The 27,070-nt window shown below is 40.2% G+C and overlaps 1 protein-coding gene across 1 annotated transcript in view; it reads right to left on the minus strand.

Annotated features, from left to right (window-relative positions):
• Nucleotides 1-669: 669 nt before the first annotated feature.
• Nucleotides 670-27,070, minus strand: part of LOC124777820 (retinal dehydrogenase 2-like) — an 89,893-nt gene continuing 63,492 nt past the window's right edge. The window contains exons 8-12 of the mRNA XM_047253346.1: nt 13,788-13,972; nt 6,392-6,556; nt 1,163-1,320; nt 822-896; nt 670-739 (exon numbers count right to left, since the gene is read on the minus strand). Coding sequence (XP_047109302.1) covers nt 670-739; nt 822-896; nt 1,163-1,320; nt 6,392-6,556; nt 13,788-13,972 — 653 coding nt within the window. The remainder of the gene's footprint in view (nt 740-821; nt 897-1,162; nt 1,321-6,391; nt 6,557-13,787; nt 13,973-27,070) is intronic.

Genomic DNA, 27,070 nt, shown 5'->3' on the forward strand with positions numbered 1-27,070 from the left:
ATATCCCTCAGCTATTGTTAGACTAACCTAGGAGACTAATAATACAGTGGCAAGCAAAGCCTTATATGCTCCACTGTGGTGGCAGTGCAACTGTTGGTTGACCACATATCTCGCAGATGTGATTCCCTGTACAAGTTTGATCAGCATCTGTGGTGCAAACTCACGTGCATAGTGCAGTCATAGCAGATCATATAAGGCCACTCTTGGCACAATGTTATTAATCTGCTTGGCTCACTTCGAGAATGGCTGGAAGACAAAGGACCAATACGTTAGTGCAATAGACAGATTTTCCACAACTGCAACAGACCTATAATCAAAATGTAGGAACAGAAAGAAGGAAATAAAGAAAGCATAAAATGCTGTCTAAAAGGAATGAATTAGTTAATTCTGTATTTTGTTATAAAATAAATAAAAATGCTCATTTTATTAAATTCATTGAAAAAACTTCATATTATTATTGAGTACTGCTTGCATATGGTAACGCCTCTAATTCTTCATGAATTTCAAGGTAAGGGTAGGAAACTGCAAAGAAACCATACATAAATATTTTATTGTTATTGCTGTTATTATTTTTATAAATATCAGAAGTAGTTCTTGTATTAATACTTAAACCAGTGCAAATACAAAGCCCTCATTTCTTAATTAGATAGCAACTGGTATTTTTATCATTCAGGATTTCATTGGTAGTTTGACTGAAACTGTTTTCACTTCTAGATATTCTTCCAGTGACTCTTCTCCACTGAAAACAGAAAAAAATATGTTTATTATCTTACAGTTTATAGTTATGTGTGATCATAATTTTTTAAGTGTGATCTATTTACCAGTCTCTGCCGATTCCTGACATTTTGTATCCACCAAATGGTGTTGAAGACTGAAGTGCATTGTAGCAGTTTATCCTGCAAAATATAAAGAAATTGCCTGAATGATATTTTAAAAAACCTGACAAAATTTAGGCTGTTACTGTATACTGTTTTTATTAAACAACATTTTATACTTTGCAAGTGAACTACTTGAACCGTTTCATTTTGGTCACCTTATTTTACAAAATTGAGTACATGCTAACAAAATATTATGTGAAGAATGAATAAGTTAAGAGACATTTGTGATGAGTCAAAAGATAATCAACAATTTCCTTAGATAGTTATGCAAAATTTTTACTTACCACACAGAGCCAGCTTCAAGAGCGTTAGCAACTGTCAGAGCACTGTTAATATCATTTGTGAGGATCCCAGAGGCTAGTCCATAAGTTGTGTTATTGGCTCTTTCAATTACTTCTTCAAGTGTTTTGAACTTGATTATACTTTGCACTGGACCAAAAATCTGAAACAGTTTTTAAAGAACTCACACTCATGATTAACATCACATTACAACTTGTATGTATGCCTGCTAATAATGATGCAATGAATGTCATCAATTTCACAACTGACTCTGCAGCAGCCTTTATAAACCACATTGCATCATAAATAATATATTCTGTTAAAAAGTTAAGATAAATCAAATTATTTATAAAAGAATAGTTATTTAGACAGAAATAGTGAAATATAGAAACTTGAAGAGTCAAAAGGAAATGTTCCTAGCCTGAAGACAGCTTGGAAAGTGTGAATAGTATTACACTTATGTAGCTTGTCTTTAGTAATGTCTTTTGGAGAATATGTGACTGTTATTAAACAATTTTTTAATAGGCAGCATCTGATGCTATAACTTTGAGCTGACATAGAAGTTGCAGAGAAAGAATTAGCAATTGTAATATGAATAACAATAATGGAAATTCCTGTATGGAACAATACATAAAATAAGGGAAAAGCAACCATTCTCCTACAGCTGACTGATGTGTGGAGCATAGAAGTACATAACAGTAAGCGGTATTCACACTAGTTTCAAGGGCCTGATCTTTTTCTAGTAAAAGTGCACACATTCACACACACAACCACAGGGGTGCACACACACACACACACAAACACACACACACACTCCTATGGCCAAGGCAAGACTGTGACTATAGGAGTGTGTGTTTGGGTGTTGGTGCAGTTGTGTGTGTGAATGTTTGTACTTTTTGTAGGAAAAGAGCAAGAGCTTGAAAACTAGCATGCATACTGTTTCTTGTTATGTACCTCTATGCTCCACAAATCAGTCATCTACAGATGGATGGTTCCCTTTCTATTACACTGAGTATAATATGGGCAATAGCTAAACAGCTTGATTGAGCTTAAATTTACCAAATCAAATAAAAGTCTAAGGATACCCTTTACAGATGTCAAACAAACCAATGACATTAACAATTAAGTATTGTTTTGTAAATCATTTGTTCTTAATCAAATTAATTGTAACATAGTGATTTTAGTAGGAATGCCACAACTTTGAAGAAAGCAGTTGCATTGTTTGTTATACTAAATATCTGTTCATTATTGAATAATATATGCATGATCACATTAATATTAATGACAACCATTATCTATATTCATAACAATAATGCATTGTTCATAATAAATGTTACTACTTGTCATTACGCAACCAGGAATTTTCTGATCGTATACTTTCCAGAAAGGATAGTTAATTAGGCATGTTTTCATTTCCTTTTGATTCTGAATTACTTTATTTATGTGTGATGCATATTTCTTTGAAGCCCTTGGAACCATGAAGAGACAACATTCTATATCCTATAGAAGAAGGTGAAATCTATATATTTTTTGTATTGTGCGTCTGTGAATTATACACTCCTGGAAATGGAAAAAAGAACACATTGACACCGGTGTGTCAGACCCACCATACTTGCTCCGGACACTGCGAGAGGGCTGTACAAGCAATGATCACACGCACGGCACAGCGGACACACCAGGAACCGCGGTGTTGGCCGTCGAATGGCGCTAGCTGCGCAGCATTTGTGCACCGCCGCCGTCAGTGTCAGCCAGTTTGCCGTGGCATACGGAGCTCCATCGCAGTCTTTAACACTGGTAGCATGCCGCGACAGCGTGGACGTGAACCGTATGTGCAGTTGACGGACTTTGAGCGTGGGCGTATAGTGGGCATGCGGGAGGCCGGGTGGACATACCGCCGAATTGCTCAACACGTGGGGCGTGAGGTCTCCACAGTACATCGATGTTGTCGCCAGTGGTCGGCGGAAGGTGCACGTGCCCGTCGACCTGGGACCGGACCGCAGCGACGCACGGATGCACGCCAAGACCGTAGGATCCTACGCAGTGCCGTAGGGGACCGCACCGCCACTTCCCAGCAAATTAGGGACACTGTTGCTCCTGGGGTATCGGCGAGGACCATTCGCAACCGTCTCCATGAAGCTGGGCTACGGTCCCGCACACCGTTAGGCCGTCTTCCGCTCACGCCCCAACATCGTGCAGCCCGCCTCCAGTGGTGTCGCGACAGGCGTGAATGGAGGGACGAATGGAGACGTGTCGTCTTCAGCGATGAGAGTCGCTTCTGCCTTGGTGCCAATGATGGTCGTATGCGTGTTTGGCGCCGTGCAGGTGAGCGCCACAATCAGGACTGCATACGACCGAGGCACACAGGGCCAACACCCGGCATCATGGTGTGGGGAGCGATCTCCTACACTGGCCGTACACCACTGGTGATCGTCGAGGGGACACTGAATAGTGCACGGTACATCCAAACCGTCATCGAACCCATAGTTCTACCATTCCTAGACCGGCAAGGGAACTTGCTGTTCCAACAGGACAATGCACGTCCGCATGTATCCCGTGCCACCCAACGTGCTCTAGAAGGTGGAAGTCAACTACCCTGGCCAGCAAGATCTCCGGATCTGTCCCCCATTGAGCATGTTTGGGACTGGATGAAGCGTTGTCTCATGCGGTCTGCACGTCCAGCACGAACGCTGGTCCAACTGAGGCGCCAGGTGGAAATGGCATGGCAAGCCGTTCCACAGGACTACATCCAGCATCTCTACGATCGTCTCCATGGGAGAATAGCAGCCTACATTGCTGCGAAAGGTGTATATACACTGTACTAGTGCCGACATTGTGCATGCTCTGTTGCCTGTGTCTATGTGCCTGTGGTTCTGTCAGTGTGATCATGTGATGTATCTGACCCCAGGAATGTGTCAATAAAGTTTCCCCTTCCTGGGACAATGAATTCACGGTGTTCTTATTTCAATTTCCAGGAGTGTAGTTCATCTGGAGATCATATTTGTTACAGTATAGTGCAGTAATGTACTGGTCCATTTCCATCGTATTATATACATAGACACATTGAGATATAGGACAAATCAAGTCATATCATATTATGGGTACAATTAACTTGATGAACATATTTGTGCAACAGTGAATATTGAAAATCAAACAGTTTAACAGGTAGTATTAAAACTATATTTTGTTAATTGGATAGATTCTTGCATGCTACCACTTTACAAACTTCCTTGCAGATTATAACTATGTCCTGGACCAGGACCCAAATCCAGAACCTTTTGGGCAATTGGTCTGCTGACTGAGCTGTCCAGGTGCAACTCATGACCTGAGCTCATGTAAGTAAGTCAGGCCTGGATAACTCAATCAGTAAATTAATTGTCCATGAAAGGAAAAAGGTTCTGAGTTTAAGTCCCCATCCAGCATGTACGTTTATCTGCCAGTAAGTTTCAGATCAGCTCACACTCCACTGAAGAGCAAAAATTTGTTCTGGTTGTCACTTTATAGTTTACATTCATAGGATAAAACTGTACTTTTGCTATCAAAAAAACAAGAAATATTTACAAACAATTTAAAATAACATGATAAACATGTACTGGAAAGTCACCAGCACACAATATCTTATGCCATTAAAAAATTCATCAATACTGCAATAGCACTAGTTTCGAAGGTACCTGTTAAGAATTATTTCAAAGTGTGTAATATCTTATGTTGCTTGCATATAGTCAGGTAATTTGTTATAAATCTTTATTCCTGCTTGCAATGGTCTGTTTGGTGTCATTTTTATATTAGGACGTACTGTATGCAGTTGCAGCTTTTACCTCTTATTGTATGCAGTTAGTGTTTGTACAAACTAGTTGATTTTGGCAGCTTTCTACGTGAATTTATGATCTCCAAGATATATTAAGTATTAGCAAGGCAGTGTAAGAAGCTGCAACTGTGTAAGTGATTTGGATGAGGTTCTAGAATGAGTATTTTGTGTGTGTGTGTGTGTGTGTGTGTGTGTGTGTGTGTGTGTATGTGTGTGTGTGTGTGTGTGTGTGTGTCATAAAGCACCTTCCCCAACATATAATTGCATATCTTGACAGTGATTTCACCTATGCACAGTATACATTTTTGATTGTTGTATCTGCAACAAAAAGAATTTTAAAGGTGTTACAGTTTCTAGTTTCTTCCTCGACAGAGTTATTTTTTTTTTAATTTCTGAGCGTTTCCTTTTTTAAGGCACATAAATGCATTGTAACTGTTTTATCTGCATTTATTATAAGCCTATTTTTGGAGAGTCCCTCTGTAGTCTGTGATACACCCATTTCATTCATAGCTCATTAGCAGCCTTCCTTCTATTTTGTAGATTCTTTCATCTACAAACTTAATACAAATTTGAATGGGGTAGATAATTTAAATCATTTATGGAAAGTAAGAACAAAAACCTCAAAGTACACGTGTAATGTTTTGTATTACTGAGTGGCATAAATGTATACTGTATTTCACGACTGACTTCAACTGATAGTTGTCTGTTTTGTTTAGTAGTGAATTGTTGCTCATATGAGCTTGGTCATTTATAGTTGCTTTCTCTCTGCTATGGCTTTTTGAATGTGATAGTTTTTTGTGTTGGAATGAGACATTTTTTGTGTGTTCTCATGGGTGTCACTACCACAAATGTGGGCATTTGTAACTTGTAAAAAATCACCACCAGAAATGTGAAAGAATAATATTTCTGTCAAGCTGGAGGGCATAGAGTTGGATTCTTTTGAAAATAATTTATTATCCAGCACAGTCATATTTATCTGTAATAAAATAATAGGTTTCAGCCAGCACTGTCCATCCTCAGATCATAAAATACAGGCCATGGTTAAATCCCACCATATGAAACACCATGAAATTGACAATGTGGTTTCTTCTTGGTGAGACTGAACCACAGTCTTATTTTATGATCTGAGGATGGTCCACACTGGTCCTACCCCATCACTCTATTAGACAAAATAATAAATTATTTTCAGAAAAGTAATAAATTTCTTTTAAATATTTTGATTTTTCAAATTTTCCACATCAAGCTGACAACCTTGAAAACAAAAACATCTGTAACTATACCAGCAGACAAAAGTGATAAGAATAAACTTCAGTATGTTACATTAACTGTTAACCAACATTAATAATAATACTGCTTACATAACATCAATCTTGAGTGTTTACTCCATAAAATGTTAAATAATAACATAAATTCTACTCTGCTCACTTACCTCCTCACGTGCAATTTTCATCTCATCTGTCACATTTGAAAAAACAGTCGGTTTTACGAAATATCCTTTATCGCCATAACGCTCACCACCACATTCCACACGGGCCCCTTGTTCCTTACCAGATTTAATGTAGCTCATTACTCTCTCAAAGATTTCATCATCAATCTGAAAGTAATACAAATGACATCAAACCAATAAAGACAATATACATGTTTATAATACAAAATTAATGTGGTAAGGTTCATTGAACTAATTTATAGGTGAACTGCTTGTATCATAACATGTTCATTTACTATATATGAACACTATGTGAAAGTCTAATACCACAACCTTATATCTTGTGAAAGGAGCACGAAAATAAGATAAAATAGATTGAGATGTGTAAAGAGTCATTTTCCACTGAGCTGCTTGTGAATAAAGTAGGACAGAAAATATTGATGTAATGTACACTCTGTCACACACAACATACAGCGGGTTACAGCATATATGCATAAACATAGATGAAGACTAGTATGTGGTACACATCGCCAAACATGCTGTCAGGAAATGCTTAACTATCTTACTCTCACATTCAAGCAATGTCAAATCCAGGATAGAATGTAACAATATAATGAAGAGGATAATTGCTACTCACCATATGGCTGAGATGCTGAGTCACAGAAAGGTACAACAAAAAGACTTTCGGAAAGACAGCACACACACACATATGACCACAGTCTCTGGCAGCAGCAGCCAAACTGCCAGCAACAGTGCATTATGGCAGAGGCAACCGGATCAGGGTAAGAAGAAGGCTATGGTGGGGAGGGGAAAAAATAGCAGGGTAGGTAAGGTGAAGGTGAAGTGCTGCCGAGAGTGTGCAAGGCTGAGGTGGAGAGTAGGGCAGATAGGTGCAGTTGGGAGCTTAGACAGAGGACGGGGAAGAGAATGGGGATAGTGGAAAAGGAAAGATGTAAAAAGACTAAGTGTGTTGGTGGAATAGAGGACTGTGTAGTGCTCAAATGAGAACAGGATAGGGGCTAGACTGATAAGGGCAATGACTAATGAAGGATGAGGCCAGGAGGATAACGGTAATATAGGATATCTTGCAAGGAGAGTTCCCACCTTTGCAATTCAGAAAAGCTGGTGTTGATGGGAAGGATCCAGATGGTATAGGCTGTGAAGCAGTCATTGAAATGAAGGACATAACGTTGGGCGGCATACTAAGGAACAGGATGGTCCAGATGTTTCTTGGCCACAGTTTGTCGATAGCCATTCATGTGGACAGACAGCTTGTTAGTTCCCATGACCATGTAGAATGCAGCACAGTGGCTGCAGCTTACCTTGTAGATCACATGACTGGTTTCACAGGTAGCCCTGCCTTTGGTGGGATAGGTGATGTATGTGTCTGGACTGGAGTAGGTGTTGGTGGTGGGAGGAAGTATGGGACAAGTCTTGCATCCAGGTCTATTACAGGGATATGAGCCATGAGGCAAGGGGTTGGGAGCAGGGGTTGTGTAGGGATGAATTAGGATATTGTGTAGGTTTGGTGGGCATCAAAATACCAAAGTGGGAGGGGTTGGAAGGATAGTGGGTAGGACAGATTTCAGGGCACAACAAGAGATAGTCAGAACCATGCAAGAGTGTAATTCAGTTGCTCCAGTCCTGTGTGTTGCTGTGTCATGAAGGGAATGCTGCTCTGTTGCCAGACAGTGGGACTTTGGAAGGTGTTGGGTGACTGGAAATGTACGACATGGGAGTTCTGTTTTTGTACAATGGTGGAGGGTAATTACAATCTGTAAAGGCCTCAGTGAGACCTCTGGTATATTTTGAGAGGGCCAGTTCGTCACTACAGATGCGATGGCAGTGGGAGGCTAGGCTGTATGGCAGGGTCTTCTTGGTGTGGATGGGTGGCAGGTGTCAAAGTGGACGTTTTGCTGGTAGTTGGTAGATTTGATTTGGACAGGGGTACTGACATAGCTCATTTGAGATGGGGTTCTAAATCATGGCTGGTGGCTTGATGAGTTGAGTAGGACCAAGCAAAGCAAATGGGGGAGTAGGCGTTGAGGTTCTGGAGGAATGTGGATGGGATGTCCTCACCCTTGATCCAGATCATGGAGATGTCATCAATGAATCTGAACCATGTGAGCAGTTTGGGATTCTGGTTGCTTCGGAAGGATTCCTCTAGATGGCCCATAGCTCTGCCCCATATATATTTGTGGGTAAGTCTTCAAAGAAGTAATTGTGGATGAGGATGTAGTTGGTCACGGCGACGAGAAAGGAAATGCCTGGTTTGGAATCCATCAGGTGTTGGGAAAGGTAGCATTCAATAGTGGTAAGACCATTGGCAAGATGGACATTGGTGTAGAGGGAGCAGGGCACTGTATGGTAAAGGAACAGGAACTGTCAAGAGTCGATGGAGGAAATGGTTGGTATCGTTTATATAGGTGCGTAGGTTGCAGGTAATAGGCTGAAGGTGTAGGTCTATGAGAGCAGAGATTCTCTCAGTGGTTTCACAGCAACTGGCTTCAATGAGGCATCCAGAGTGGTTGGGTTTATGGACTTTTGGAAACATGTAAAAGGCAGGAGTGTGGGGAATGGTAGGGTTGAGGAGAGAGATAGGCTCTGTGGAGAGGCTCTGGGATGGCCCAAAGGATTTGAGGAGAGACTGTAAATTCTGCTGGATTTCTGGAATGGGGTCACTGAGGCAGGGTCTGTGGGTGGATGACTCTGACAGCTGGTGGAGTCCTTCTGCCTGGTAATCCTTGCAGTTCAAAACAAAAGTAATGGAGCCTTTGTCAGCAGGTGTTATTCTAAGTTTGGTTTCAGTTTCTAGGTGGGGGATTGCAGACCTTTCTGTGGATGTGAGGTTAGTTTGCATGTTGAGGGATTTGGGGAATGATGGTGAGCAAGGTTCAAGGTTAAGAAATTCTGGGAAGTTAACAGGGGCTGATTGAGGGTAGGTGGGGGGATTGATCATGGTTGGAAGGAGTAGTGAAATAAGTCAGTCAGGTTTCAACATTGGTATTTTGTTGATATGGCTGGTAGGTTTGGTGGCGAAAAGATGTTTCCACTGTAGGGACTGGGAGAAGGGGAGAAAGTCTTAAGCACGTCCTGCATGACTGAATTTGGGGGTAGGGCAAGAGGTGAGGCTTTTGGAAAGGACTGATAGATCTGCTGGTGTAAGCCTTTTGGAAGAAAGGTCCATGACAGTGTTTCAGGCCTATTTATCTCCTGGATTCATGTGGTGGTGGGAGGGAGTTTTGGAGTGTGGGGTAAATGTAGTAGTTTTGCAAGACAGTCTTCATCAGCCATGAGAGAACGTGGGGAGGCTTGGTGGTTGTTTTAGAGGTAGTGGTTAGTGGTAGTCCAAGGCAGGAGTAGGAAGTGAGCAGGTTGGAGAGTTTTTTGAGGTGGTGTTCTGCATGTAACTCTGGTTCCCGGAGGGCAAGAGTTTCAGTGTGTGTTATGGGATCCAGGAATTTGGGATTGCATAGCAGGAGAATTTTATGGATGGAAAAAAGGTATTGGAAGGAGGTTTTGACCTGATTGACATGGCTTTGCAGGACTATGTAAGTGAGGGCTAAGCATTGGTGGAATCTGCACAGATTGAGGTCATTGTGCAAGGAAAAGTGGCAACCAGAGATGGGTAATTTGACGGTTAGGCCATTGGGGGGATTTCATGTGCCAAGCAACAACGCTTGAACAGTGTGTGGGACCTGGGTTTTGGTTAGGGATAAGGAAACTTTTCTGTATTGACGCAGGTGGGAGGACCAAGGATTCATGGTAGTAGAAAATATGCGTAAAAATACGTAAATTACATAGAATTACGTCCAAAAAAATTTGCAAAAATACACACAAACACTTGAGAAAAATCACGAAACGGATGGAATGAGGGAAAATAAGGCGAAATCTGAGTGAATAACCGATAGTGAAAGACGAAAACGAACTGAAATTGGCGTGAAGTCATAATGAGATCAAAGAAAAAAAACAATATTTGTAATGTGGATTGCAGATCTATGGTTGGATAAGTTTGAAGAAGGAGGATGGCAGATATGACTAGATTAGGTGAAATTAGTAGGTGCAAACTTGGAATACAGAGAGGAAGCAGTGGGGAGAGGGGGGAGGGGGGGGGGTTGGTAGGACGAAAAACAAGTTCATGTGGCACAGGAAAGGTGCAGGAAATAACACGCCAAAATACGTGAGGGTGATGCGGGGAGAGTGATATAAATTAAGGTATTGCATTAACGATATTGGTGAGAGTAACGTGGGACTTGAAATGCTGCACCAACAATCAGTGTGGTCTTGTAGCCGTCTGTTGTGCACAGCCGGGATGGTCGATACAGCATGGCTCATAAGTGGACCATGCAGTGCAGTTTGTAAGGCGACAAAAGAAACACATGAAAGGAGAGAAAGAAGGGCAGACACTGAGTGCAGTAATGCATTAGAAAATAGTAACAAAGGAAAACAGCACTGGATAAGGATGGAAGAAAAGCTGTCAGGCACAATCAAACAAAGGGAAATCCAGGATGGAATGTAATAATATAATGAAAAGGGTAGTTGCTACTCATCATATGACAGAGAAGTTGAGTTGCAGAAAGGCACAATAAAAAAATTGTTGGAAAGTTAGCTTTCGCCCTACAAGGCCTTTGACAGAAATAGACAAAACACCCACACACATACAAACACACACTCACACACAGACATACACACAAACACAACTCACACAGCACACATAACCACAACCTCTGGCAGCAGGAGAATTATGGGAGAGGCAACCAGCTGGGGGTAAGGAGGACACAGTCGCGGGGAGGGGAAGGGATAGCAGAGTGGTAAAGTGCTGCTGGAAGTGTGTAGAGATGAGGTGGAGAGTAGGGCAGCTAGGTGTATTCAGGAGGTTGGACGGTGAATGGAGGAGGGGGGGGAGGGGGGGAGGGTAGCAGAAAAGGAAAGAAGTAACAAAACTGGCAACGTTGGTGGAACAGACGACTGTGTAGTGCTGGAAAGGGAACAGGGGAGGGGCTAAAAGGGTAAGGACAATGACTAACAAAGGTTGAGACCATGCAGGGGAGGGGCTATAAGGGTATGAACAATGACTAACAAAGGTTGAGGCCAGGAGGGTTTAGGTAATTTAGGATATATTGCAGGGAGAGTTCCCATCTGCACTATTTAGACAAGCTAGTGTTGGCAGGAAGGATCCTGATGGCACAGGTTGTGAAGCAGTCATTAAATGAAGGACATCATGTTGGGCATCGTGCTCACCATAAGGGTAGTCCGGTTTAGGTTGTAGATCACATGACTGGTTCTACAGGTAGCCCTGCCTTTGATGCGACAGGTGATGTTTGTGACTGGACTGGAGTAGGTGGTGGTGGGCACAAATATGGGACAGGTCTTGCTTCTAGGTCAATTACAGGGATATGAGCCATGAGGCATGGGGTTTGGAGCAGGAGTTGTGTAGGGATGGACAAGGATATTTTGTAGGATCAGGGGGCAGTGGCATAGGACTGTGGGAGGGGTAGCAAGAATAGCAGGTCAGACATTTCTCATTTTAGGTCATGATGACAGGTAGTCAAAACCCTGGCGAGTTGCTCCAACTCTGGGTGGTACTGAGTCACAATGGGAATGTTCCTCTGAGGCCAAATGGTGGGACTTTGGGAGGTGTTTGGTGACTGGAAAGATAAGGCATGCGAAATCTGTTTTTGTACAAGGTTGGGAGGGTAATTACAATCTGTAAAGGCCTCAGTGAGATCCTCGGTGTATTTCAAGGGGGGCAGCTCTTCACTACAGATGTGACAGCCATGTGCAGCTAGGCTGTATGGAAGGGATGTCTTGGTATGGAATGGGTGGCAGCCACCACACAGAACAAAAGACCATTGTTAAAAGCTGACTGAATCAGTTCACTCCTCCTTCCAACCATGACCCATCCCCACTGTTAACTTTCCAGAATTTCTTAAGCTTGAACCTTGTCTCAGCATCATTGCCTAAATCCCTCAACATGCAAGCTAACCTCACATTCACAGGAAGATCTGCAGTCCCCCACCTAAAAACTGAAACCAGCCGTGTGATCACAACTTCTGACAAAGGCTCCACTACCGTTGTTTTGAACCACAAGGCATACCTGGTGGAAGGACTCCACCAGCTGTTCATCCACCCACAAACCCTTCCACAGTGAATCCATTCCAGAAGTCCAGCAGGATCTACAGCCTCTTCTCAAATCCTTAGGCCCATCCCAGAACATCTCCACACAGTCCATCTCTCTTCTCACACCTACCATTCCCCACACTCCTACCTTCTACACATTTTATAAAGTCCATAAACCCAACCACCCCATACGCCCTATTTTGGCTGGTACTGTGCCACCTCTGAGAGAATCTCTGCTCCTGTAGACCAACACCTTAGCCTATTACCCTCAACCTAGCCATCTATATAAAAGATACCAACCATTTCCTCCACTGACTCTCCACAGTTCCTGTTTCTTTAGCATACAGTCATTATTGATGCCACCTCCCTTTACACTAACATCCCTAATGCCCAATGCCTTAACACTATTGAATACTACATTTCCCAACACCTGATGGATTCCAAACCAATCACCTCCTTCCTAGTCATCATGATCAGCTATGTCCTCAACCACAATTCCTTCTCCTTTGAAGGAATTAACTACAAACAAATCTGGGTACAGCTAGGGCCATCTAGAGGAATCCTTCTGAAGCACCCAGAATCCCAAACCATTCACCTGGTTCAAATTATTGATGACATTTCCATGATCTGGATCAAGGGTGAGGACATCCTATCCACATTCCTCCAGAACCTCCCCCATTTGCTTCACTTGGTTCTACTCAACCCATCAAGCCACCTTCCCTGATTTTGAACTCCATCTCAAAGATGGCTACATCAGTGCCCCTGTCCATATCAAACCTACCAACCACCAGCAATACCTCCACTTCGACAGCTGCCACCCATCCATACCAAGAAGTCCCTTCCATACAGCCTAGCCGCCTGTGGCCCTTGCATCTGTAGTGATGAACCATCCCTCTTGAAATATGCCGCGGGTCTCACTTAGGCCTTTATGGGCTGTAATTACCGTCCAACCTTGTAGAAAAATGGATCTCCCATGTCTTACATTTCCAGTCACCCAACACCCCAAAGTCCCACCATCTGACCTCAGAGGAACATTCCCCTTGTTACTCAGCTTTTATCTGCCAGGAAGTTTCAGGAGACATATTGTCACCATACCTGTCTGTTTCATCTGATTTGGCTCTTTGAGAATTACTTCTATTTCCCAAGCTCAAAATTATCTTCAAATGAAGAACTAACAGTCAAAGCTGATGGGTATTGAGGAATCTGATTTTCAAGATGGGATTCATGCATTAATGTACACGGAGACTAATAAAAATGTTGCACTGAGGTAAGTTCTCACCTGAGGCCCATGTTGAACAGTGACATCAAATGGGTCTCCAATCTTTTTTGCTTCTGCCTTAGCTTTTGACTTCTGTACAAACTCATCATATATGCTCTCATGCACAAAAGTTCTTGTTCCTGCACAGCATACTTGCCCTTGATTTACAAATATAGCGTCATGTGCTATTTGCACAGCTTCATCAACTGCAACAATGAATTTTTACATTTGTTTTATTATATTTAATTTACAAGTAATACAAAAATCTGTAAATTCTAAACCAGTACATCAAATATCTCACCAACTCACATACCTCAAAATATACAGTTACCTACAAATTATGGCTCATAGGTACCCAAAACAGAGTGCATCAGAACTGTATGCTCCCTTTTTGGAGACACCTGGGAGGGTTATGTCAACAGGCAGCAAGTAACGATATTTACGCAGCCAATAAGGCCTCTGGGCATCATGATGTAAAAGACTGGGACTCACCAATCAAACAATACAATACAAATGACTAATACTCATCATGATGCACAATAAATTGTGCAAAATGAAAAAAGAGCTTCTCACAGGTGACTATCTACAGATGTTACATAATTTGAAGTAAGCATTTTTGTGCAATCAGTTGTACAATTGTATGTTTATTCTCTATCAGTTTTGATTATTGTAATCATATTTGCAGGAGGAAAACAGTGTGCATCACTGGATCAAACATACATTTCTGTCAAACATGACACAACCAAATGTAGAACATATACAGGGTGTTTCAAAAGCGACTTTACAAATTCAAAAATTCATATAAATTTATGGAAAGAAGATATAGAGCTGGGCTTAGTGTTATTTTGTAGGGAAACACATGCTTTTTGCCTTAAACTAAAGATGTTGGGTTTGGTTTCCATTGGTTATCCTGCACACATGCCAGCAGAAGTCAATTTCTTCCCAAACTTGCTGTAACATTGCAGGTGTAACTTGCTCAGTGATGAAATCGATGAGGATGACCAAGAATGAAATGTTTACTTCAAGCAAGATGGTGCACCACCCCGCTACCTGGCTGACATCCAGGATTTTATCAGTGACCGCTTTCCAGGTCAATGGATTGGCCATAATGTGCCAATTGCATGGCCCCCAAGTTCCACAGACAAGACACCACTTGATTTTTTAAAATGGGGTTTCATCGAGGATACTGTGTTTTACCTTCTGTGCTGGCTTCTCTACCTGAACTTAGAGCAAGAATTTACACTGTCATGTTGACAAAACATTGTCTCACTCACTCAATATTGCCAGATGTGCTTGGAGAACCTGATGATTTCCCATGTCTTACCAATACCCTGTTTCTACAAAACATTTATGTCACTCATAAATTGTAGCCCTACTAGGAGGACCTTTAGCATACTTGGTATGGAAATTATGCTGAACTGTTGTCACCAACTTTGATTCTGCAAATCAAAACACACAGCTACCTTCCTCAGATCAGTAAAGGCAGCCATCTTTAATGCTACTGCCACTAGCACTCATTACGGTGTAATTCAGCACTAGCAAGCTACGAAAGGCAAAAACTTTATGTATTTCCTTACAAACTGACACTACAGTCACCTCTGTAGGTACTATGGATTAATTTATATGGATTTTCAAAATTTTAAAGTCCTTTTTGAAACACACTGTATAATTATAACAGCAACCTGTCTCAACAGTCCATATCAATGTGCTGTGCCCTGGCACAATTACAATACTGTTGTTGTTTTTGTTGCGGTCTTCAGTCCAAAGACTGGTTTGACGTAGCTCTCCATGATACTCTATTCTGTGCAAGCCTCTTCATCTCCAAAAACTACTGCAACCCACATCTTCCTGAATCTGCTTACTGTATCCATCTCTTGGTGCCCCTCTACAACTTTACATCCCAGACTTCCCCCAACGCTACATTGGTGATCCCTTGGTGTCTCAGAATGTGTCCTATCAACCGATTTCTTCTTTTGATCAAATTGTGCCACAAATTTCTTGTCTCTCCAATTCTGTTCAATGCTTCTTCATTAATTACATCATCAACCCATCTAAACTTCAGTATTTTTCAGTAGCACCCCATTTTGGAAGTATCTATTCTCTTTTTATCTAAACTGTTTATCGTCCATATTTCACTTCCATACATAGTTACACTCCAGACAAATAACTTGTGAAAAAACTTTCTAAAACTTAAATCTATACTCAATGTTAACAAATTTCTCTTCTTTAGAAATGCTTTTCTTGCCACTGGCAGTCTACATTTTATATCCTCTATGAAATCTTCACGGGTTATCAGCCGAGTGGCATCGTCTTCTAGTCGCAACATTTCAATGGATTTCATTCCATCATCTTCAGGTGAAGATGATGCATATGCAAATTTTTCTTTGGTTACCTTTACTGCTTGTTCAATGTACATACTTAATAACATCGGGGATAGGCTATAACTCTGTCTCACTTTCTTTTCAACCACTGCCTCTCTTCATAACCCTCAAGTGATATAACTGCTGTCAAGTTTCTCTTACAAATTGTAAATAGCCTTTTGATTCCTGTATTTTACCTCTCTTACCTTCAGAATTTGAAAGAGAGTATTCCAGTGAACTTTGTCAAAAGCTTTCTCTAACTCTACAAGTGGTATAAATGTAGGTTTGCCTTTCCTTAACCTAATCTTCTAAGGTAAGTAATAGGGTCAGTATTGCCTTTTGTGTTCCTACATTTCTCCAGAGTCAAAACTGATCTTCTCTGAGTTTGGCTCCTACCAGATTTTCCATTCCTCTGTAAGGAATTTGCGTTAGTATTTTGTAACCATGACTTATTAAACTGAGAATTTGGTAATTTTCACACCTGGCAGCAACAGCTTTGTTTCGATTGGAATTACTACGTTCTTCTTGAATTATGAGGGTATTTACCTGTCTCATACATTTTGCACATCATATAGTGTAGTTATGCCATGGCTAGCTCTCCCAAGGCAATCAGTAGTTCTGACAGAATATCATCTGCCCCTTGTTTTTCTTAGATCTTTTCTGAGCTTTATCAAATTCTTTTCACAGTAACTCTATACACTCCTTTGACCTATCAACTTGCCTTCTTTGCTGAGGACTGGTCTACGGTCTGAGCCCTTGATAGTCATATATCTGCTTCTCTTTTCCCCAAAGGTGTCTTTAATTTTCCTGTAGGTGGTGTCTATCATTCACGTCCTGCCAGTCTCCTTTTTTAAATGTTTGTATTCCCTTTTGCCTGCTTCATTTGCTGCATTTTTAAATTTTCTCCTTTTGTCATTTAAATTCAATCTCTCTTGTGTTACCCAAGGATTTCTACTAGGCCTTGTCTTTTTACCTATTTCATTCTCTGCAGCCTTCACTATTTCATCTTCTAAAGCTATCAATTGGTGTTCTACTGTATTCCTTTCCCCTGTTCTAGTCAGCCACTGCCTAATGCTCACTCTGAAACTCTGAACAACCTCTTAGTCTTTCAACTTATCCAGACCCCATCTCCTTAATTTTCTACCTTTTTGCAATTTCTTGAGTTTTAATACAGTTCATAACCAATAAATTGTGGACAGAGTCCAAATCTGCCTCTGGAAATGTCTTACAATTTAAAATCTGGTTCCTAAATCTCTAACTGTAATCAATCCGAAACCATCTGGTGTCTCTAGAACTGTTCCACGTATACAACGCTCTTTTATGATTCTTAAACCAAGTGTTGGCCATGATTAAATTATGCTCTGTGCAAATTCTACCAGATGCCTTTGTCTTTCTTTCCTATTTACCTACTATTTTTCCTCTTCTTCCTTTTCCTACTATCGAATTCGCAATTAAATTTTCATTTCTTTTAACTATCTGAATAATTTCTTTTATCTCATTGTATATTTATTCAATGTCTTTATCATCTGCAGAGCTATTTGGCATGTAAACTTGTACTTCTGTGGTAGGCAAGGACTTCATGTCTATCTTGGCTATGTTGTTGCATTCACAATGCTGTTCATAGTAGCTTTCCCTGATTCATATTTTCTTATTCATTATTAAACCTACCTGCATTACCCCTATTTTATTTTGTATTTTTAACCCTGTATTCACATGACCAGAAGTCCTGTTCCTCCTGTCACTGAACTACACTGATTTCCACTGTATATAACTTCAACATATCTATTTCCCATTTTAAATTTTCTGACCTTATTATGACAATTACATATATTCTATATTTGGTTAGGTCATATTTCACAAAAATGTATGTTTGATTCATTGATGTACACTGTTTTTCTCCTGTGAGAGAAAGGGTGAACCACAGTCCTAATAGATTGCAATACCCTTAATGAACACTTTATAATTAATGAATACTTTATACACTGTGCCATCTCCCATTCTTCATTTAATACAAATATGAAACCAGCAACCAAAAACATTCTCTTGGTCAAAAATCACATCAAAACTATAAGTAAAATTAAAAACTCAAAAAAGAGGATTAAATGCGTAACCTCTGCAATCGTGATGCCACTAACATAGCTCACAAATCATATTCCTGATGAAGGTGTGTTTCCCAAATGTCTGAAAATGAGTCACACTCCCAGTCTATAAGAAAGGAATTAAAATCCATAGAGAAGAAATAAAATCTTAGAGGTTTTGCCAGTGACATCATAATTCTGTCAGAGACAGCAAAGGGCCTGTAAGAGCAGCTGAACAGAATGGACTGTGTCTTGAAAGGAGAATACGAGATGAATGTCAACAAAAGCAAAACAAGGATAATGGAATGTAGTCAAATTAAATCAGGTGTTGCTGAGGGTATAAGATTAGAAAAAGAGACACTTAAAATACTAAATGAGTTTTGCTATTTAGGGAGTAAAATAACTGATGATGGTCAAAGTAGAGAGAATATAAAATGTGGACTGGCTTTGGCAAGGAAAGCATTTCTGAAGAAGAGTAATTTGTTAACACTGAGTATAGATTGAAGTGTCAGGAAGTCTTTTCTAAAAGTATTTGTATGGAGTGTTGCCATGTATGGAAGTGAAACATGGACAATTAACAGTTTAGACAAGAAGAGAATAGAAGCTTTTGAAATCTGGTGCTACAGGAGAATGCCGCTTAAGATTAGATGGGTAGATCACGTAAGTAATGAGGAGATACTGAATAGAATTGGGGAGAAGAGGAACTTGTGGCACAACTTGACTAGAAGAATGGATTGGTTAGCAGGACAAGTTCTGAGGCATCAAGGAATCAGCAATTTAGTACTGGAGGGAAGCATGGAGGGCAAAAATTGTAGAAGGAGACCAAAAGATGAATACAGTAAGCAGATTCAGAAGGATGTAAGTTGCAGTAGTTATTCAGAGATGAAGATGCTTGTACAGGACAGAGTAGCATGGACAACTGCATCACACCAGTCTCTGGAATGAAGAACACAACAACAATAACAACAAAAGAGTGATTCAAAGAACAAGTTGTTGTAGGTACTGTAACATGGTCTTAACTCTTCTCAGTGTGCCCACAAAGCCAACACTAACCATGACTTTAGTGGTTTATTTGTCATTGGCACAATATGATGAGCAGAAAATGTATGAAATATAAATACATGTAAAATGGGATGACTGTTGCACATTCAGAGCACAACAATGGGGAAGTGGAAAGAAGATTTAATAATTAGAGAAATTAGTAACTACTGTAAAATGAGGTAAAGGATCTTTCACAGTTCTGTAAGGTGTTTACAGTAGTAAAAATGAACTTAAAACAAAAGACATGGAAAAGAAAATGCACATGAACTAGACAAGAGTACACAACTGGAGTACATACACTTTTACTCATAACTAGACAAAGACTTGAGGAAATTAATCAATAAAATTCTGCATCACTTGACAATGAGCCTCTTTTTGAAAATTTATTCACACTTCTATTGAGTTCCCATAAAATTGTATCAAGAATCAAGCAAGGTAAGGATTCAGATGTCAAGATCTACTGGGTAGTCTTGACTTTTGAATCTTTACCTTGCCTGACACAGTTTCATGTGATTTAAATAGAAATTTGGAAAGATCTACAATTTCGAAGTGAGGCTGACTGTCAAGTGACACAGAACTTTATTGATGTATAGGCCAAAAAACTTGAGGTGATCTATGGTACTAAATCAAGACATCCTCTCCCTGAAGTCAGTCCCACAAAGAAACTAAGTATCATGTGCTAGGAGCCTGTGTGGTGATGCTCTGTTTTTGTTCAGGACTTCAGTATTGAATAGAATAGAATCTTTATTAGTCTGTCAGACACAGGAGAGTTCCCCTATGTTTCCTTGAGCTTGATCACTTCACAAGTTCCATGCAACACTGCTGTCTGCTGCCTGTCTCTCATTCCAGGGACTTGATAGAAATTCTTTACCCCTCCTAAAATCTTTCAATTGGCCTATGTGAGACTGATGCATTTGTCATAGACTGATACATTTACATAGTGAACATGATATATTTACGTGAGAATGATGCATTTACCTCATTGAGACTGATACAGAGTGAAGCCTATGTACTTTCAGAAGTCTTCATGTAATGCTCCAATTCACGAAAGTGTTGTTCCACTTAACCCTAGGACGCCTAAGGGGGGGGGGGGGGGGGGGGGGGTTCACTGAACCCACAATTTTTTTATGTCCTCTGCTTTTGCTCAAGTAACTTTCATACTACATATTCCCTTTGAGTTATTGTTTGTTGGCTATTTTATGAAACGTTAATGCCAATATATTTTATAGAAAATTCCTGCTTTGAAAGAAAAAATAAATAAACTTATTATGGGTCCAGCAACCCCCCGCCCCCCTTAGGCTTCCATGCTATAGAAAATTTCCCCCTTAGTAAGATTTCATATTTCTCATCTCTACAACATTGCAAGTTAGTTTCTTGTTGGTTGGTATTCTTGATATTCACAACAATCGGTTTACTTTCAGAGGAAGTGATTGTTGATGTCAGTCAACTGTTATTTATCTTGTAAACTTGCAGCGAGTTAGTGCAGTTCCCTACTGTTCACACCCAGACTTAGAAATGACTAAAAGAATACAAGGCTCGTCTTTAGAAAGAGTTCTGAATGAAATTTTAGATGAAGATTCTGACTCGGGGAGCGAAAGTGAATATGAGGATGGTGTTATGGAGTATGATTCAGATCGAGAAAGTGATGTGGATGTTAGAGAAGATGAAGATAGCGCAGCGTCAGGCAGTGACCATCAGGATGTTATTGTGGCCAAGTCTGGAAGAAGGTACGTAACCACACAGCCTAGAATTCCTCAGAGGTCTATGGCTAATATAGTAAGAGAGCAGGCAGGAGTAACTCCAGCTGGTGTATGCCGTTCACCTGGAGAAGCCTTGAAGTTACTTCTTATGCCTGACATCATGGATGTTATAGTAAAACCTTCAAATGAAGAGGCAGTTAGGCGAAATGTTACCCTGACTAATGAGAAAGAATTGTATGCCTTTATAGTAATCCTGATACTTATGGGGGAAACTAAGGACAATTCTGTCAATGTACACGATTTTTGGTCAGACCTAATGGTTCTGCCAGTTTACAAGGGTATTATGGCAAGAGAACTTTTCAAGGAACTTATTGCAATCATAAGGTTTGATGACAAAAGTACCCGCCAGCTAAGAAGGGAAGCAGACAAGTTCACAGCAATCCGTGATGTTTTCAACAAAGTGAATGACAGGTTTCCACTATTGTATAAACCAGGGGTCCACCTCACCATTGATGAGATGCTCAGCTTGTTTAGAGGGCGCTGCCCCTTCAAAGTATCTATGAAGGATAAACCGGGCAAGTATGGCATCCTTATAGCATGATGTTTGATGCAGTTGACAGATATGTCTTGAATATGGAACCCTACATAGGTAATGTTCAGAATCTGTCGTAAGAAGAACAGGGTTCAGCAGCTGTCGTCAAATGTCTGGTAGCACCTGTGAAAAATACTGGTCGAAATATTACTACAGACTGATACTACACATTGGTGTATTTGGTGGAAGAGTTATACCAAGACTACAAAGTTACTACAGTAGGAACTCTCCACTCAAACAGGACGCATATTCCAGACATAATGAAGAACACGTCAAATCGAGAGCTATATTCATCAATGTTCTTGTTCACAGACCCATCAACAGGTAGGCCTGCAGTAACTTTGGTGTCCTACATAGCAAAAATTAAACCAAGCAAAAACTTACTGATGTTGTCAACAATGCACCAAGATAAAGGCACTGTTGGAAAAGAGAAGAATAAAACCAAGATAAATGCATATTATAATTCCACTAAAGGTGGAACTGATACCATTAATCAAATGGTGCATGTGTACACCTGCAAGAGGGGAACAAAGAGATGGCATCTATCTGTATTTTACTCTCTCATCAACATTTGTGCTATCAATGCAACCACCATCATCCAGCAACATCCAAGATGGAATGAAAAGAAACACAACAAATGGAAACTCCATCTTCTGCAAGCTGGGATGAAACTAGTGAAATTGCAGGTAGAAGAAAGAAGTGCCAATGCAAGAGGGTTATCTAACAAAATTGTTCAATCAATCAAAACTATTCTACAAAAGTAAATCAAAGAAGTGACAACAGAAGCACGTCAGCCTCCTGCAGGGAAAGGTCAGTGGCATATTTGTGTAAAAGAAGCTAAAACAAAGAAGCAGAAGCACTACAATCTAAGTAAACCAAAACAGCATTGTGGACAGTGTCATAAACATGTGTGTCACACACATTCAGAAAAGATTGCGAAGTGTGTCTCTTGCCCTGAAGTTGAGGACTCAGAGTAGTCTATTGTATATGAACACGCCTGTATTTTGTATTGTAATATGTCAATTTTTTATTCACTCAATCCAATATTTATAACAATTAACAACATTTATAAACCGATGCCTTAGTTAAAATACATAAACCATTTTGAAAGTTGTAATTTTTTGTCAATAAACTTATTTAATACCTGTGGGCTCGCCGACCCCCCCCCCCCCCCCCCTTAGGCATCCAAGTTAGAGAAAAAGGATTGGGCATCCTAGGGTTAACACTGGAGAAATTCATTTACAAGTTGAATTAAATCCATGGGCTCCAATGATCAAAATAATTAGCTAGTTTATAGCAGAGAGAAAAAGAAGACAAACTAGTCTGTACAAAGACAGATTCACATCACTGCTGTATGTTGTGCAAATTATTTATAAAACACACAGTAACACAGTAACTAACCTACAATTCATTAGTGACTTCCTGAGAAATCACAGCTTCATAAATCGCAGCTTCATATTTTATGGTTGTGGGCTACATGAAAGTAAATCATTTGAAAAGATTTATGTATCAGAATATAAACACACAAACAAGAAATCAAATTCAATGTAGATATTGATATATATGATTTTTTGATGTAATGGGTCTCACATTCAATTCACATTTGCCTCTGTATCTTTTTGTTGTTGTTGTGGTCTTCAGTCCTGAGACTGGTTTATGCAGCTCTCCATGCTACTCTATCCTGTGCACGCTTTTTCATCTCCCAGTACCTACTGCAACCTACATCCTTCTTAATCTGCTTAGTGTATTCATCTCTTGGTCTCCCTCTATGATTTTTACCCTCAACGCTGCCCTCCAATACTAAATTGGTGATCCCTTGATGCCTCAGAACATGTCCTACCAACCGATCCCTTCTTCTGGTCAAGTTGTGCCACAAACTTCTCTTCTCCCCAATCCTATTCAATACTTCCTCATTAGTTACGTGATCTACCCATGTAATCTTCAGCATTCTTCTGTAGCACCACATTTCAAAGGCTTTTATTCTCTTCTTGTCCAAACTATTTCTCGTAAATGTTTCACTTCCATACATGGCTACACTCCAAACAAATACTTTCAGAAACGACTTCCTGACACTTAAATCTATACTCGATGTTAACAAATTTCTCTTCTTCAGAAACGCTTTCCTTGCCATTGCCTGTCTACATTTTATATCCTCTCTACTTCGACCATCATCAGTTACTTTTCTCCCCAAATAGCAAAACTCATTTTCTACTTTAAGTGTCTCATTTCCTAATCTAATTCCCTTAGCATCACCCAACTTAATTAGACTGGATTCCATTATCCTTGTTTTGCTTTTGTTGATGTTCATCTTATATCCTCCTTTCCAGACACTGTCCATTCCATTCAACTGCTCTTCCAAGTCCTTTGCTGTCTCTGACAGAATTACAATGTCATCGGCGAACCTCAAAGTTTTTATTTCTTCTCCATGAATTTTAATACCTACTCCGAATTTTTCTTTTGTTTCCTTTACTGCTTGCTCAATATACAGATTGAACAACATCGGGGAGAGGCTACAACCCTGTCTTACTCCCTTACCAACCACTGCTTCCCTTTCATGTCCCTTGACTCTTATAAATGCCATCTGGTTTCTATACAAATTGTAAATAGCCATTTGCTCCCTGTATTTTACCCCTGCCACCTTTAGAATTTGAAAGAGAGTATTCCAGTCAACATTGTCAAAAGCTTTCTCTAAGTCTACAAATGCTAGAAACGTAGGTTTGCCTTTCCTTAATCTTTCTTCTAAGATAAGTCGTAAGGTCAGTATTGCCTCAAGTGTTCCAGTGTTTCTATGGAATCCATACTGATCTTCCCCAAGGTTGGCTTCTACTAGTTTTTCCATTCGTCTGTAAAGAATTCGTGTTAGTATTTTGCAGCTGTGACTTATTAAACTGATAGTTCGGTAATTTTCACATCTGTCAACACCTGCTTTCTTTGGGATTGGAATTATTATATTCTTCTTGAAGTCTGAGGGTATTTCGCCTGCTTCATACATCTTGCTCACCAGATGGTAGAGTTTTGTCATGACTGGCTCTCCCAAGGCTGTCAGTAGTTCCAATGGAATGTTGTCTACTCCGGGGGCTTTGTTTCGACTCAGGTCTTTCAGTGCTCTGTCAAACTCTTCACACAGTATCATATCTCCCATTTCATCTTCATCTACATCCTCTTCCATTTCCATAATATTGTCCTCAAATACATCGCCCTTGTATAGACCCTCTATATACTCCTTCCACCTTTCTGCCTTCCCTTCTTTGCTTAGAACTGGGTTTCCATCTGAGCTCTTGATATTCATACAAGTCGTTCTCTTATCTCCAAAGGTCTCTTTAATTTTCCTGTAGGCAGTATCTATCTTACCCCTAGTGAGATAGGCCTCTACATCCTTACATTTGTCCTCTAGCCATCCCTGCTTAGCCATTTTGCACTTCCTGTCGATCTCATTTTTGAGACATTTGTATTCCTTTTTGCCTGCTTCATTTACTGCATTTTTATATTTTCTCCTTTCATCAATTAAATTCAATATTTCTTCTGTTACCCAAGGATTTCTACTAGCCCTCGTCTTTTTACCTACTTGATCCTCTGCTGCCTTCGCTACTTCATCCCTCAAAGCTACCCATTCTTCTTCTACTATATTTCTTTCCCCCATTCCTGTCAATTGTTCCCTTATGCTCTCCCTGAAACTCTGTACAACCTCTGGTTCGTTCAGTTTATCCAGGTCCCATCTCCTTAAATTCCCACCTTTTTGCAGTTTCTTCAGTTTTAATCTACAGGTCATAACCAATAGATTGTGGTCAGAGTCCACATCTGCCCCTGGAAATGTCTTACAATTTAAAACCTGGTTCCTAAATCTCTGTCTTACCATTATATAATCTATCTGATACCTTTTAGTATCTCCAGGGTTCTTCCATGTATACAGCCTTCTTTCATGATTCTTAAACCAAGTGTTAGCTATGATTATGTTGTGCTCTGTGCAAAATTCTACCAGGCGGCTTCCTGTTTCATTTCTTAGCCCCAATCTATATTCACCTACTATGTTTCCTTCTCTCCCTTTTCCTACACTCGAATTCCAGTCACCCATGACTATTAAATTTTCGTCTCCCTTCACAATCTGAATAATTTCTTTTATTTCATCATACATTTCTTCGTCATCTGCAGAGTTAGTTGGCATATAAACTTGTACTACTGTAGTAGGTGTGGGCTTCGTATCTATCTTGGCCACAATAATGCGTTCACTATGCTGTTTGTAGTAGCTTACCCGCATTCCTATTCATTATTAAACTTACTCCTGCATTTCCCCTATTTGATTTTGTGTTTATAACTCTGTAGTCACCTGACCAGAAGTCTTGTTCCTCCTGCCACCGAACTTCACCAATTCCCACTATATCTAACTTCAACCTATCCATTTCCCTTTTTAAATTTTCTAACCTACCTGCCCAATTAAGGGATCTGATATTCCACGCTCCGATCCGTAGAATGCCAGTTTTCTTTCTCCTGATAACAACATCCTCTTGAGTAGTCCCTGCCCGGAGATCTAAATGGGGGGGCTATTTTACCTCCGGAATATTTTACCCAAGGGGACGCCATCATCATTTAATCATACAGTAAAGTTGCATGCCCTCGGGAAAAATTACGGCTGTAGTTTCCCCTTGCTTTCAGCCGTTCGCAGTACCAGCACAGCAAGGCCATTTTGGTTATTGTTACAAGGCCAGATCAGTCAATCATCCAGACTGTTGCCCCAGCAACTACTGAAAAGGCTGCTGCCCTTCTTCAGGAACCACATGTTTGTCTGGCCTCTCAACAGATACCCCTCCATTGTGGTTGCACGTACGGTACGGCTATCTGTATCGCTGAGGCACGCAAGCCTCCCCACCAATGGCAAGGTCCATGGTTCATCTTATTGTAAGAAATACTTCCAAACTGTGGATTTGCTATAAGCAGCGTTAAGACCTTTTCACCAGTAAACAAAATCACACTTCAAACACTATACAAGGAGGCACATTCTATGTGGAAAGTAATAAACAGGAATGCCATTACTTTAAAAAGAGCTGCTGCTTCCTCGGATACATTAAATTATTAAATAACTATTTCTTGTCTTCATTGCTAGGTTAATATCTAGTGATCACACTGAGATTTCTTATGACATAGTATTTAGGTATGTGCCATTTCAAATTTGTAATCATTCTCAATTCCTTGCTTTATGTCAGATGAGAGATTTTTGAAGACCCTTGCACTATACATTGATATCACTTCCCTGCCTTCAATCCCAATTATAATGAATTTTAATGGTATGTGCCACTGATCTTTATTTTTGAGATCTAGAAGTCAGTGTTTGGAAACTGCACAGAATGTGATTTTGGAAGAGAAGCAAATAAATTACAGGACGTTTCAGTGATTTTCTTTTCTCAGTCTGAAGAAAAAAAAAAAAACCTTTATTGTGCCTTGGAAATGTCCATGCAGGATGTGGTGGCTGATGCACAGTGACCCATATTCATCAGATGTGCTGGACAAGATGATTCCCTTGTTCGGAAGGATAGGCCAA

This window comes from Schistocerca piceifrons, chromosome 1 (genome assembly GCF_021461385.2).
Source record: "Schistocerca piceifrons isolate TAMUIC-IGC-003096 chromosome 1, iqSchPice1.1, whole genome shotgun sequence".
NCBI lineage: Eukaryota > Metazoa > Arthropoda > Insecta > Orthoptera > Acrididae > Schistocerca > Schistocerca piceifrons.